General features: G+C 38.8%; 1 protein-coding gene across 10 annotated transcripts in view; it reads left to right on the top strand.

The window, feature by feature from the left end:
- The window catches only part of CACNB2 (calcium voltage-gated channel auxiliary subunit beta 2), a 246,403-nt gene that overhangs the window by 152,744 nt on the left and 79,319 nt on the right, over positions 1–14,340 (top strand). For 7 of the 10 annotated variants that reach the window (XM_035545416.2, XM_035545420.2, XM_035545415.2 and 4 more), the window contains one exon: positions 11,025–11,144. In XM_035545416.2, the coding sequence (XP_035401309.1) occupies positions 11,025–11,144 (120 nt within the window). Of the gene's footprint in view, positions 1–9,615; positions 10,197–11,024; positions 11,145–14,340 lie in introns of those variants that run through there. The other 3 variants (XM_050708974.1, XM_035545417.2, XM_035545418.2) reach the window with 2 other exon arrangements.

The following is a 14,340-nucleotide window of genomic DNA, read 5'->3' as shown; positions in this document are numbered from 1 at the left end:
TTAAAATACATGATGCCTTTTGAAATCACAAAAGGATCCAAGCCTGCAGACAGGCAACAGAACACGAAAGGTTATAAAAGAGCACATTTGTGTTACTGTGCCAAGTTCAGCAACAAGCGTTTCCTTTCTTTCTCCACAAAGAAAGAAATAATAAACCGTAATTTTTGTTTCACCCCTTGTGAACTCAGAAACTTTAAGAGTAAAGGAGATGCTAAGTTTATGAGTTACCGCTGGTTATAGACTGAATTAACTATTGCAGAAGGAAGGATGGAAGAAGGAAAGTTCAGGTCTAGAGGGGGAAGTTCTGGTTTCCTCAATAAAAATTTACAATACTTTGTAACAACTGCTTTAGCTTTATATAAATCAGTTAAGGAAAAATGTAAAATAATTGTAAAATGTAAAATAATAATGAGTTACTAAATTCCTTTTTCCAAAACAGCGATGAGCTGGAATGCATCTTGCATTTATTGCTGACTTCTGGCTTTAACCTGACCAAGGAAGCCAGCTTTGTGTCTCTGGAGAATATTCCAGGGGGTTTGAGTATGAAGATACCTGAGTTGTGGTGCAGCAACACATATACAATCTGTGGGTCCACTGAGGTTTTGGGTGGCAATTTTTTAAGCAGAAACTGGAGGAAACTCATAAAACTCCCTCATAAACTGAAGGAAATAATGAATTTTAAATCAGCATAACCAAATGTGTTTAATTTCATTTCCGAACAATGGAGCAAGAGGAAAAAGCAGCCTTTGGCCAGTGCAGCTCCAGAAGAACACAAATTGGCAGGGAGGACGTGGATTTGTTTTAATTTCTTTGGTGAGAGTTAGCACAACGTATTTTGAGACCTGGGATTTCCATTCTTGAGTTTGTCGTCATTGCAGGTGCCGAAGGCTGTCTTCTCCTCTGTGACCAGCAGCTGGGCAGGGATGTGGTGGAAGGAAGCTCTTCCTCTCAGGAATCTTCCGAAGTTGCTTGATGCTAGTAGCATATTAGTGATGTTACTTTACGGTGACGTGTAGCATTGTTAACCTTAATGTTTTTAAATGAGCTGACTATCGTATAGCACGTCTAGAAATACCGGCTTGCCAAGGTGCAAGTTCTGCAAGGAGTATTTTGTTAGATTTCCAAAGCTGCAGATTCATCTAAAATCCTAAGCTCCTGAATACAGCATCTTGTGCAGTAAGAACACAGAGAAGCACAGGTGCTACATCCAGGGGAATGATCACCCCACTCTGCTCAGTACTCCGTAGACCACGTCTGGATTAATGTGACCAATTTTGATGCCTCCCAAAAAGAAAATAAACCAGGATAAACCCTGGATAAACCAGGGTGGGCTCAGCAGAGGTCCCCTAGAAGGTTGGAGATGGAGCCCTCGTGCTGCAATGAGAGGCTGAGGGACGGGGGCTTGTTCAGCCTGGAGATGAGATGGCTTCTTGGGGGGAGGTTGGACTGGAGATGTCCTGAGGCCCCTTTCTGCCTGAAATACCTTGTGGTCCTGAGAATAAGAGGGAGTATGTTAAGTCTCTGACACCGGAGAGAGCTCACGCAGGTGTTTTAGTCCTCAGGCATTCTGAGGATTTTGAATTTGTCAGCAAATCAAGCATATTTTGTGTTGATATTCAGTATTGCAGCAGTAGATAAAAGAGCAACCAGTGGTTCACAATTTGTTGCTTCCTCTCAAGGAGGAAATAGCTTGGAGAGGGATATGATGTAATGTGCTCTCCTGACCCAGACGAAGTCTGTTCTGAATCAGAAAGAAGTCTGGTCCTGATGTTTCTCTTATGTCTGAAAGACAGAAAATGTTTGGTCTTGTAGGTCAAATCCGGAGTTCACTTATTATCCTGGAAAGTGGCTGTTGTGCTCTACTAAACTTTGAACATTCCAGAGTATGAAAAATATTTCAGCATTGAGTTCAGAAAGATCACAATATCTTGTGCTTTTTAAATGTTTTCCTTTAATTTTTCTGTTGCAATTCATTTATATTTTATTTTCCTTCAGGTTAGCATCTAATCATTGTCTTCAGTAGCTCACACGTTTCTGTTTCCAGGTTGCCTAAAACATTTACTCCTCTTCTAACCCTCCCATCTTTATTTAAATGGTCATATCTCAGTGGTGCTATTACAAATCCAAAGTACAAGATCTGTTTTAGCTGTAACAAAAATACGCATAGATTTGTTCATTATTATAGAATATATACTATTGGGTGGCACGCTTTGTACCCTCACCCTCTCTGTGTGGGTGCACTGGGCTACATACAGCTTAGAGTCAAATCTGAAAGAGCCAACGGATGCGAAGAGTTGACATGATGCAATCCATACATCAGCTGGTATATTTTGGATTTAGAACAATAATTTTAAAGATAGGAAATGCTGGAGAGATGCAATTTTCCAAGATTATTATTTTGGTATATGATAGACAAGAGGGGCAGGAGGTCTTCCCAGAGAGACTTCTGCGTTGCTGTTAAAGTATTACGCGCTGTTGAATTCTTGAAATCCGATGAGATTAATTATTAGAAATCTGGTAATATCTAAATAGTGTAAGGGGCCCCATCTTCTCAAAAAACTGCAAGCGGTTTGCTTTGCTTTATGCTAGACCTGGAGGATAGGTAATGGGTATAAAGCACCAGTCCTGATGTTTCCCAAGCAGCACACACAAGGCTGAAAGCTGGAGCTAAGACCTGAAACCACAAGGACCCACGTGGCTCGGGATACACTTGGAAACCGAGCTTACATTTAGCCCACCGATGAGGCTATGTGTATTGTAGGTAGTGTTTATGGCCTGGAATAAATGGTGCCACGCAGTGTGTAAGCAGCTCGCTTGGTGTTTCTGGCACTAATGGAGAGAGCAAGGCTGCAGGTGCTTAAAGGACGGTCGTGCCTGCTAGCGATACCTGGGCTGAGTCACAGACAGACAGACAAGACCGCTGGTTGACAAGCTTTAAGTGAGCCTGGGTTAGTGAACACTTCATTAATTATTTCATTAGTATTCACTGTGTGTAATTTGACAACGGGGTTGAGAAGAAAAGCCCACCTAATATAAGCAGTGAGCAAATTGCAGTGTTTTATGTCATGACAGTCGCTGATTACTGTTAACAAAAGATCATGACTGGAAGAATCAAGATTTCAGCAGTGGAAGGTGAGCTGGAAAATAAACTTGTCAGAAGTAGAAAAATGTTGTTTCTGACAACTAATCTATGACAGCAGCTTCTTCACAGTGCACACTTGCCAAACTAACTCGAGAAGATATATGGAAATAAAATAATTAGTTAAACAGATGAATATGTTTACAGTATAGAAAGGAAGGGTAGCAAGCATAAATACGTATTCAAAGCAGCTGTTACATTTGAAATAGTAGAATATGGAAGACTTCACTCTATATGTTTAATCTCAACATTTTTAGAAGTTAAAAAAACAAACCCAAACCTTCCATTAGTTATCTGGAATAGACTTAAAATATTAAATAAGAAAACCAAGTAGGGCTTGTATATATAGAGATAATTTGATGAAATGCAAAGGCAATATTTTTTTCTTCAAAATTCTCCATTGCTAACAGCATTTCATGCTAAATTTTATAGGAAGTTATTTTTAAGTATGCAGAAAATCTTAATGACTTGAACCAAAATCCCAGATAAAAATATACTGAAGATCTGGAACAGAGAATCTAAATTGGCACTTTTAACTGAGCTGAGACAAATTGAGATGATGGTTGCCATGCTTTTCTGTAAATTCTTTCCTTTTCTAGTTGTCTTTCTGTTTCCTTGGTGTCATCTCAGATGCGTTTTCCATTTTTCCTCGTTTTAATTGAGAGCCCTTGCGATTTTGTATCTGACCTGATCTTTGTCTCTCTCTCTCTCTCTGTTCTTTCTTGTATATCAGCTCATACCATTTTATATTTTAAATCCTTTTTTTTTGTGTTGTCTTTCTGTAATTTAAAATCCTTCCTTTGTGATATCAGCTGTTGATTAATGCAGTCAAAAACGGTATTTTTTTCTTTCGTGAAAACCTTACTTTTTTTTTTTTTACCTGTTTCTGTCTCAGTAAACTACACCACAATGCAACTTGTTATTACTAATAATCTTGGTTTACCTTTGCCTAAGGGCTTGCACATATGGTTAAGTTACCATGGCTTTAAGAAGTTGTCATGAGTCAACCAAGTTGTGCTCAGATCCGTGTGTGTGCTGGCAGTCTGAGACAAAAGTGAGATGATTCAAGTTCAAGCAGCTTGCAATCATGTCCTTGGTGTATTTTTGTTACTCTGACACCTCTCTCTGAGTTGTTCCACTGGAAACATCTTACCTCTGTTGTTGCTCTGACTTTTTCTTACAGCTCAAAATCATCAACAATTTAATCTCATCCTCTATATCCAATTAATTGTTTCAATGAAAAATCAAATTATATTGTTTAAAAAAAAAAAAAAAAAAAACAAACTAAAGTTTTTGATTACGTGATTATTGTTGATAAACCATATTTTGGTGAGTTAGGAGACCTCCTTGGTTTCCTATCATTGCCCTCTTCCTAAAAAGCACTCTAAACTTTCTCTTGTAAGTGGGAGAATCTCTCTGTCAGAATATAGAGAGCTACCAGATTATCCTCCTTCAGAGGCTTTCACAGAACTAATCTCTGCCATAATACATATAGAAAACTTGCTTAAATAACAACCCACCATGGTTATGCAATGATGAGTCATAATGCTGTTACTGAATGGTTAAAATTGCTTTTTCTATTGCGCTTGCTACCTTGATCCCTTTCTTACTCCCATTTTTTTCTGCTGACATCCTTCAGACTGCAGATTCTTTTAAGCATGGTATGTCATTCACTTTGTGACTGTACAATGCTTAGTACAACGCGGCCTCAAATAGTCCTCTCTTTTAGACGTTTTTTGCAAAATATGGTAAACTGTAACACACCAGAACATCCCACAGATTTGGGAAAGTTTGGCTTTGGTTGAGGGGTCTGTGTGTTTGGTTGATCACTGTGCTAAGCTCCGCAGCTGCCTTTTTGGAAACGGTTTGCATGTTGCCAAAAGTTTTCCAAAGAGTAGCCACAAAAAAACAATCAGTCCTCTAAAAATGCAAACTCATGCTATTTTCTCTTAACAAAGCAACAACAGGAAAACAAACATTTAGGCTAGTATTGTGAAAATGTTAGTACAAATGTGTGCCTTTTTTTTTTTTTTTTGGTGTGCAAATTTTTTTTTTTTAATTTATTTATTTGCTTGATAAAGTACCTGGTACAACTGTTTCCCTGGTCTAAGAATGCCAAAATCTTGGATTCTGCAAAGCTAAGGTCTGTTTTAAAAAACTCATCCAGCTGTTGATTGGATTAGCATCCTGGAAACCTGTTAATGTCCAGCTGGGTGCTGCGATTAAGCTTGCCAAAGTCATGTTAAGGGTAAAGAGAAGACTGGTTTTCTATATAATCTCCTTTTTAATCACATTGCCACCCTAAAGCTCCCAGCTGTTCTAAAATTTCACTCCTCCTGCTATATGAATGTCCCCTGTGGATGTAGATTCCGCTGCAACGCCCAATTTGCTGTAAACCAAAAAATAAAGAAAAATTCTAATCACTGTTGCTTTGGTTCTTAAATGCAAGCAAAGCATTTCAGTGACTGTTCTAAGAGTTGTTTGCATTCCCTATATGGTGCCTGTGGGAGAGCAGCTTTACAGCATTTAAGTGGAAATGGGCGTGTGGTGGGCAAATGGCCAGCCTCCGCTCATGCCAAGGACCAGAGAGGGCACGAGGACTGACTAGCCTTTGAGCCTGCCAGGCTGTGAAGTGTCCATGGCCCTCACCCAAGGAGTCAAAAATTCCTGCCTCATATCCTCTTAATGAATGCGTGCTCTCCTTCCTTTTCCAAAATATATTTCATATTGCACGTACCACAGGTACATGCCAAACAATCAGAATTACTTCAGTATTTCCTTAAAAATACAACCCTCAAGTAATTAATTTTACAATCTATACAACACTGTATGGCACTTTCAGAATCAAGCTGTGTTTTAGGCTTTGAAGAACATCTTTCAAAATAAAGACATTGCTTAGAGGTCTAGAGAAATCTTCCTAAACAAGAAATTTTCACGTTTGCCAGCTCTGGCCACTGTGCCAGACTGAGGTACCCATTGTACTGGTGGTGTTTTTCTAATTGTATGGCCCACAGTTTGCAGGTTGGTCAGTCCATGATGAAACATGGCAATCTGTGTTCTTTGTTAGCGTGTTATGATTAAAATTTGCCCATGTCAGCAGTTTCACTTTATGCTATATTTTAACATTTCACATTTTTCTTGTGTTTTGCATCACTTTTAAAGATTTTTAAATGAATTGAAAATTTTAGAGAAGTAACGTTTCAACATTTTCTTTTCTATTAACTTATTTTTTGGCATTCCAGGTGTCGTAGTGCATCAGATAGACATGGTATATCATCTCAAATCATGTCCTAACCTAGTGAGACCTAGCTCAGGTCTCACTGTGCTAACAAAGAACAATTAAAAGTATGAAGACATACAGATATTTCTCCTTTTGGATTTAAAATTCTCTTCAGCATTAAATAAGTGAAGAGATGAAAAATACATCTGAGAGGAAAACCTAGCATTATAAATGAGGACAGTGTGTGCATTCACATGTACTTCTTTTTTCTTGTAAAAGCTTGTATGTTTGCACACTGTTTCATGTCTTCATTTAATAAATAATACTGTAAAAAGTCCCTCCTTGAAGGAACTTGTTTGATAATTCTAACAAGATAATTATTTGAGAATTTTCAGGAGTTTGGAAAGTTATCTGTCCTAATGATATTCAATTCATAAGTGGATTACCAAGCTAAAGAAAAACCCTGTGTTCTCAGAGGACCACTTTTATTTTTCGTGAGGAAGGCATAATATAAAGTCCATGACTGACTTTGCAAGTGTAATGATAGCTGTATGAACCCAGATAGAATTTATTACAGTAACAGACCAAACACATCAGATTTTGCACTACGAACGTAACCTTGCAGACAAAATCTGTAGCTAGGCTCCCACTGTACTGACCAAAGTTACAGGTGGGTAAAGAAAATTAGCATGAAAAATCAGATCTCTAGAGGCACCACCTAATTTAACTAAGGAATTTCTACCTACAAGTAAAGGAAAATAACAGCAAGAATTATCTTTACAGAGCAGTGTTTTTTACCTGGAAGACAGTCTTATGAAGATGATACGCCCCTACTACAAAAGATAAGACGTTTGGTCTTGAAGAAAGAGGACCTCAGATATGATCACATGATTTTACACTACGGGTGTGAAAAGTATGGCTTCATTAAAAAAAAAAAAAAAAAAAAAAAAAACCTTATAGAAGCTACTCTAATAGAATAAGTGATAAGATAGTTGGTAAATATTTGACAAGTATGTCATTAAAACTGGGAATGATTTTTAAAACAAACACGTTTTGTAAACCTGCCACATAAGGAGGAGAAAAGGAGAAAAAGAATAAATAGATGGGATAATTATTAACGTGAGTTATCTCACTTTTCTTAGACAGCTTCCTATGGAAGATGAGTAACTGGGGGCTATAGCAGCATGTATCATTGCAGCTCTTCCATATTGCAGTGGAATGAGATGAACACCTGCAGAAACACAAGATTTCAGAAGCACTTGGGAAAAGTCTCTGCTAGTCTCCAGAGCAAGCTCTGAAACTTAGTGTAACCCAGGGAGGTAGGGCAGTTTCCTTAACTGTAATGAATGGGCAATACACATCCACGTGGCAATATTTTCCTCGAATAGTCAGGGTATTTCCAAGTCAGATTAAAAAAAAAATAATGATGAAACTACAGTGAACTAAGTTTTAAATTATTTTTCTTTCATATGAAAGTAGTTGAAAACATTCCTAGTTTGTATAAAAATAGTCACTAGCTTATAAAATGAATTAATTGTATGATCCTCCTTTTCTGGATTGCCCTGATGTCAGACTTCCAATTTTTTTTCTGTGCTCAGGAATTTACATGACCGTGTCTGTCCCACTGGGGAAATAAATGTAATGTTGTGTTTGATACATGTGATTTGTCAATATAATTAAAATAAATTGAATCATTATGATTTTTTTTTGAATGTATGTTGGGTTTGTGGCCAACATAAGACATGACCAGCACTACAAATGATCTCTGCAGCTGGAAAGATGAAATTCCAGTTTTAATAATGCTGACCTAACATCTGGCTCCTCTAGGGCCACAGGAATTACTTTTCTGTGCTTTGTGTCTTTTTTTATAGGCTGAGGACCAGTTAGGCAGCATCCCTTCTGGACAGCAGGATGAAGGACAGTAAAAGTGATTCCACGCCACTTCATCAGTGGAAAATGTGATGCATTCACTGTGGAACCACTGTAGAAAGCTAGCACCCCCAGTGTCAGTTGTGTGATTGCGGTGTCAGACTTGCTCGTTGGTTTTCCTCTTGCTTAAAGACAGCGTTGCTTAGGGGTTGATCCGTGACCGGGTGCCTTGCTCTGCTCCAGAGGAGCACCATGGAGCTGCAGAGCTGGGGAAGGGTTTGGAGGTGCCATTGCTGCAGTGAATGGTTGCTGGGGGACCCTGGAGTGTTGGGGGGCTGGGGTTCTGGAGGGGGGGTGGGGTGGTGGCTTTGTCACAGTCTCAGCTTTCATTAATGCTCGATAATATTAATGGTTTTGACCAATGGTCACTATTGTGTCAACCGTAATAGCCTTTAATGTCTAGGCTGAACTTCTGGCCACTTGTTGCTGCTCGTCCTTTGCCACCGTTGCCTCCAGCTCCACTGGTGCAAAGTCACAGTAAAGGGGAAATTTAAACAATAGGCGCCTTTGAAATGTGCTTACCATGACTTTGGGCATTTCCCTAATGGACAAGATTTTTTTTATAAATTCCAGGGAAAGTTTGAGTATATTTTTTTTTTCTCCTTTTGCTTTAGCTCACTGGGCATTTTAGTTTTAGAAGATCACTGTAACATATTAGATCTATTTGGACTCCTGTAAGCAAAACATCCCTTAATTTTCTTAATGTAATTTCCTTGATGTCTGTTCAAAGACAGGTTATTAAACTTTTAGCTGTAACCAATCTTTTTTTTTTGACCAGAATTCTGCATATCTGCCAGTGAATTGTAAATGTTCTGGATAATCGTGCCTTAGTCTGTTATTCCCACGTCAGTTTATGAAAGGATGGAGGGTGGCTCTGGAAAGCAGAACGTGGAAATGAAATGTTTCCTTTTGCTTTAGCCCTGTTAGCATCTAATATTTATGCATTAAGCGGTAAGTTGCATCATCCTTGCTTTTCTCATCTGTCAATGTCAGGAAAATACAAGCAGCGACTAGGGGGTTAAATTCCCGTTCAACAGGCGCATTTTGGGATTTACGTCTCTGCAAGAGGGCTCGGTGCCTTACAGTGACGGGAAGCGCTGCGTGACAGGAGCAGGGCTTGCAGCAGACATGCATGACAGCAGCGAGACACTGTACCAGCTATTCCAGCTTTGCAGGGGCCTCACGTTTTCCAGCTGTTTACCCTTGAGATGTAAAATGGCAATTTGGCATAGGCTACCAGCACGGTGTGATGTGAGCATCTGCGTAAAAGGCTGCACATATGGAGCATGCCCAGTGCTCTGAACAGCCTGTTACCCCACCCCCAGCCAATCTAGGAAGAGATGAAATGAACTTTGCACTTGCAAATGTCACTGAATACATTTTGCACAGGATTTTAAAAGGTTCTCTTATAAGCACTATTTTTAACAGCCAAATCCGCCCCCCCAAACGAAAAGGAAAAAGCCCTAGGTATTTTTCTGTGGTCGATCTCAGTTATCATCAATTGAAGCCTCTCTCACAACATTTACCTGAAGTCTGGCTTATTTTACCTTTTTATCATTCAAGTTGACTTTTTTTTTTTGGAGGTGGTGTGGATTTTTTTTTTTTATTTTTACTTTTTGCCTTTTTACTGGCATGAGAAAATTTGAGAATTTAATTGCACTAGAATACTTGGAAGCAGCGAGGCTGCAAGCTTGAAAGGCAGAGGGAAGAGAAGGAAGGCTCTCACAGCAGAGCATGGATAGGAAAGGAGCCGTGATTCTGCGGTGCTCAGTGTGCACATGTTTTATGAGATCAGTGCCGGGCGCTGCAGCTGCGGACAATAACTGAGCTGTCTGGCTAATGAAGGCCACCTGGATCAGGCTTCTGAAAAGAGCCAAAGGAGGACGTCTGAAGAATTCTGATATCTGTGTAAGCCCTACATTTTCATTACTGGCATATATTATATGTATTGTAGAGAGGGAGGAGAAAAAAAAATACGGTGAGGAGAGTGCAGTTGTTTTCATTCTGATTGAATTAGCAGAACTCTGTTTTGTATGCAGGGAGATGCAGGGGGAAATCAGAGCTGTCATTATTTATAGAGCTGTTCTGGCATTGTGACTGCTTCCATTGTGGCAATACGTGGACGTGTGTTGAGTCCAGACAGATTTTATTAGTTGGAAGTTGATTTGTGGTCATTTACATGTTTTGCTGAGGGGCAGAGATGGATATGAGCCATTTGCAGTTCTGATGGGGAAAGTGTGTCAGGTAAAGAGGTTGCCGTAAAATAAAAATGGATAGCAGAGTTTAATCCTGCTAGCAGGGATATTGTGTAATGGTAATTATTGATACTGAAGTTACATCTTGGCTACAAAAATCTGTTTCCTTGCTAATAATGTCACTGCTTAGAGTTTTCATCTTTATGGAGCCATCCTTGAAGCTGCTGTGTGTCCTTCAGCCCTGCACTGCACCACTGCTGTAACTCTACAGAGCAACTGGCTCTGGTTACTAAAATGCATGTGAATAAGAACACAGGCATAGTGCAGGAAATATAACACTGGGGAAGACACCTGCACTTCTGGAAAGTGTCCAGAAGAAAATATTTACTTAGATGTAATTTTACTAAGTGACTTTCCCTTTTTGGCAGTTATTCTCTTTTCAGGGATACAGATTTAATAGGAAAGACAAGGTGAATAGCCACTTCTGCTCTTCTTGAATGCTGAAACAACTTGTGACATTATTTTTCTTTTCCTTGTGCAGGGTTCGGCGGACTCCTACACCAGCCGTCCATCCGATTCAGATGTATCTCTGGAAGAAGACAGGGAAGCAGTGCGGAGAGAGGCAGAGCGACAGGCCCAGGCACAGCTGGAAAAAGCAAAGGTAAGATGTTATTTTCCTTTCATAAAATTCATAAAGAATAAGATTCATAAAATGTTCTGCTTTAAAGAGCTGTCATCTCATCCATTACTGGTACAAATGTTTATAATGTGTTAACATACACTGTAAGACCTGTTATAAAGATTTTCCAGACAACAGTAGGAATTATATTTTTCAGGAAAAATCACTTAGAATCTGAATTTGCCATAAAAGGCATTCAGTTAGCATGCATCAGTAAGAATAATCTTATTTAAATGTGTACACTTTTTCTTTTATTGAATATACTTATTAATTTGCAATGCATATGCTCAAAGCTTAGAGTTTTTACTGAAGATGCTCATGGAAGTTTGCCTGTGGATCCCTATGACACTTAAAACTTAAGAGTTCTAGAAATCAGCCCTCAAACATCCTGTTCACCACACTTGAGCGAAGGATTGGTCCCTAAAAGTCATATGTAAATAAAGTCTGTTGGAAAGATCTTTTTTTTTTTCTTTTTTTTCTGAAGACTTCACTGGCTTTCTTTGCAGTTTGAGTGTTAAATGACCCTGTGAGTAATATGCTCTAGGACTTGTTAAGATTTCTGCTTCTAACTCCACACTCCTGGCAGATAGTGACAGATTAGTAAGAAAATGCTAAATGAGCTTCAGGTTCTTTCTGCGTGTTTAGTTAGGACTGTAAGGCTTTTAGCAGTAATACAATGAAAGAGTATGGGCTTGTCTTTCTTTCGTATGTACTATATCTTTAAATATTATTGCACCTGTAAAAATGGGGCTCATCTTGTTTGTTATCATTCATTTATCACTTCATTCCAATCTTTCCTTTTGTGTGCTGCCGGTCAAATCTTGGTGCATTGCTGTTTTCCAAGATCTGTTTTTCAGTACTATTTCTTATATTTATATATTAAAATACACTATTGAGATTCCTCCTCAGATGTACCTTTTTTTCTCCTGTGTTCTCTGCATTTCTCTCTGATTCCCCTCCTCCATTTTGCCTCGTTTTTTTATTTCCTTATCTCTGATCTATCTCCCATTGTTTCCTTTTCCACTGCCAGCTTTGCCTCTGCCCATTTACACCACCTGTTTTACAAGGTTTCTTCATAAATTCAGGAGTCCATATCACTGAGGTATTCATCTGATTGTTTAGCGAGGGCCAGCTCCATAAATAAAACAATAGTGTAATCCACAAGTAGACAGCCTCCTCAAGAAAACTTGAATAGGGAAGCTGAAGATGTTTTTTGGAAAACGTAATTATTGACCTATATTTAATAAGAGTTCCTAATGCAGCTTTTTGATATGCTGCTGGAACTTGCCAACCATAGGAGATGCTGAACATCTCTTTTTGGTCAGATCCTGCTGCCCTGGGATCAGTACAGCAGAAATGCCCCAAAAGCAGCCTGTTTCTTCCCTTTCCCCTTGTATCTCACAGCTATTGCTGATCGTAATCAGGAGTTTCAATTTTGTCAGGATTGCTTTTAGTTAGTTGTGTTTTTTTTTTTTTTTCCTGTTAGGAGAGATGATAAAGACTGCTCTGAAATGTGGGTTAAGTGTGGAATTTATCAGTAAATGCACAATCTTTAAAAGAAGAGTTGAAGTAATAATATCTTGCAGACTAATCAGGGTAGCACTACAGCACTTACTGCTGAACTGATGCATCTCAGTGATGAGTAAATCTATGCGAGTGTTGCTATGGGAATTTGGCTTACTGATGCTGGCTTGAATGCATGGACAGCCCTTATGTAATATTCATGACCTCTAGCACAGCTGCCATTGTAGTTCATAGAGAAAAATGCTACCAGATCCTGAGTTTTTAAAACTGTATTTCTATACATCCAGGCAATGTTCTCACTCCAGCTGGCATAAGATACAGTCTCTAGGTCTGACACCGTCTGAGACTATAAGACAACTTGTGAACAGTCAAAGTAGCAAAGGCAACTGCCAAAAACAGCCTTCTATAACAATGGGTAGTTCTAGTCGTGTATAAAACACAAAATGAATTATTTAAAACTCTTGTGCTTTGAAATAGATTGAAGCTGAAACTACATGAGCAGTTTGTTTCTTAAGCCAAATGTTAAAAAAAAAAAAAAAAAAAGGTTCCAGGCTGTAATGCATGGAAATAATTTTATTTAGTGGCTATGGCCATGCAATATTTAGTGTTAATACTAATACTTAATAATATTAAATAAAATATTACACATATTTGTCAGTTTCATTTAAAATAAATGTTTTTAAAGACTTAAATTAAACCTAATCCAGTAGCTCTGAAATATTATAGGGTGTGCTCTTCTGTCTTCACTGGTGATTCTTTACCTTCCTGAAACACGGTGAAATCAACGGAGCAGTAACTTCTGCTGGCGCTGCCTGGCTCCTGTGTGCACCCAGACTTGTTCTCCACAGGCAGCGGTTCCCTGGCTGCCTCGCCATTGCCAGCACCAGCTATCAGGCAGAGCCAAGTGACGCAGCTGCTTTAACTTTTCACCTTTTAATACTGTGAGTGGAAGTGTTGATCCTAAATAAAGTCATTATAATTCTGTTTGTCACAGGAATTAGAAAAGGCTGACATACATGAATAATGCAGCAGTGGAGAGAAAATGATAGTGAATTAAGGGTAGATTAAAAAAAACTGTTGAACTGTGTCACGCACTCGGTGAAAACACTTTAATGACATCCATTTTCCTTTCTTACAGCTAGGGAAAACACCTAAACTGTAGAGGAAAACTATACTAATAAAGCACACAATGACAAATTGTTAGGCAGATTTTAAGGTTTTTAATTTTGGCTTTTTCTGGATTCTAATATCACATCCAATATGTACCCAGATAGGGTAATAAATAAAACAAAAACTAAAAAGACTGTAAGAAAATATGCATTCTGGCACCTGGATTTTTAAAAGCATTGCTTCTCTAGAAAATGGTTAAGCAGATTTTGCTGACTCACTTTGGCATGAGATTTACTGTAAGGAAGCGGGGGGCACAGCGCATCTGTGGAATCATCCAGGGATGGAAAATGAAGAGGCAACAGATGATGGTACCTGTGGGCCAGCAGCTATTCCCAGAGGAAACGGTTCTCCAAATGAAGCTGTTAAGCCTGAAGATAAAACGTTCTTGGTTAGAACAGTTTTACAATGCAAATTCTGAAAGGCGGATTTTTTATTTATTTATTATTTTTTGCATGGACTCCATAGTCTGTAGTATGAGGACTAG

This window comes from Cygnus atratus, chromosome 2 (assembly GCF_013377495.2).
Source record: "Cygnus atratus isolate AKBS03 ecotype Queensland, Australia chromosome 2, CAtr_DNAZoo_HiC_assembly, whole genome shotgun sequence".
NCBI lineage: Eukaryota > Metazoa > Chordata > Aves > Anseriformes > Anatidae > Cygnus > Cygnus atratus.
The sequence above is the reverse complement of the archived record's forward strand: the minus strand, read 5'-3'. Positions and strand labels throughout refer to the sequence as shown.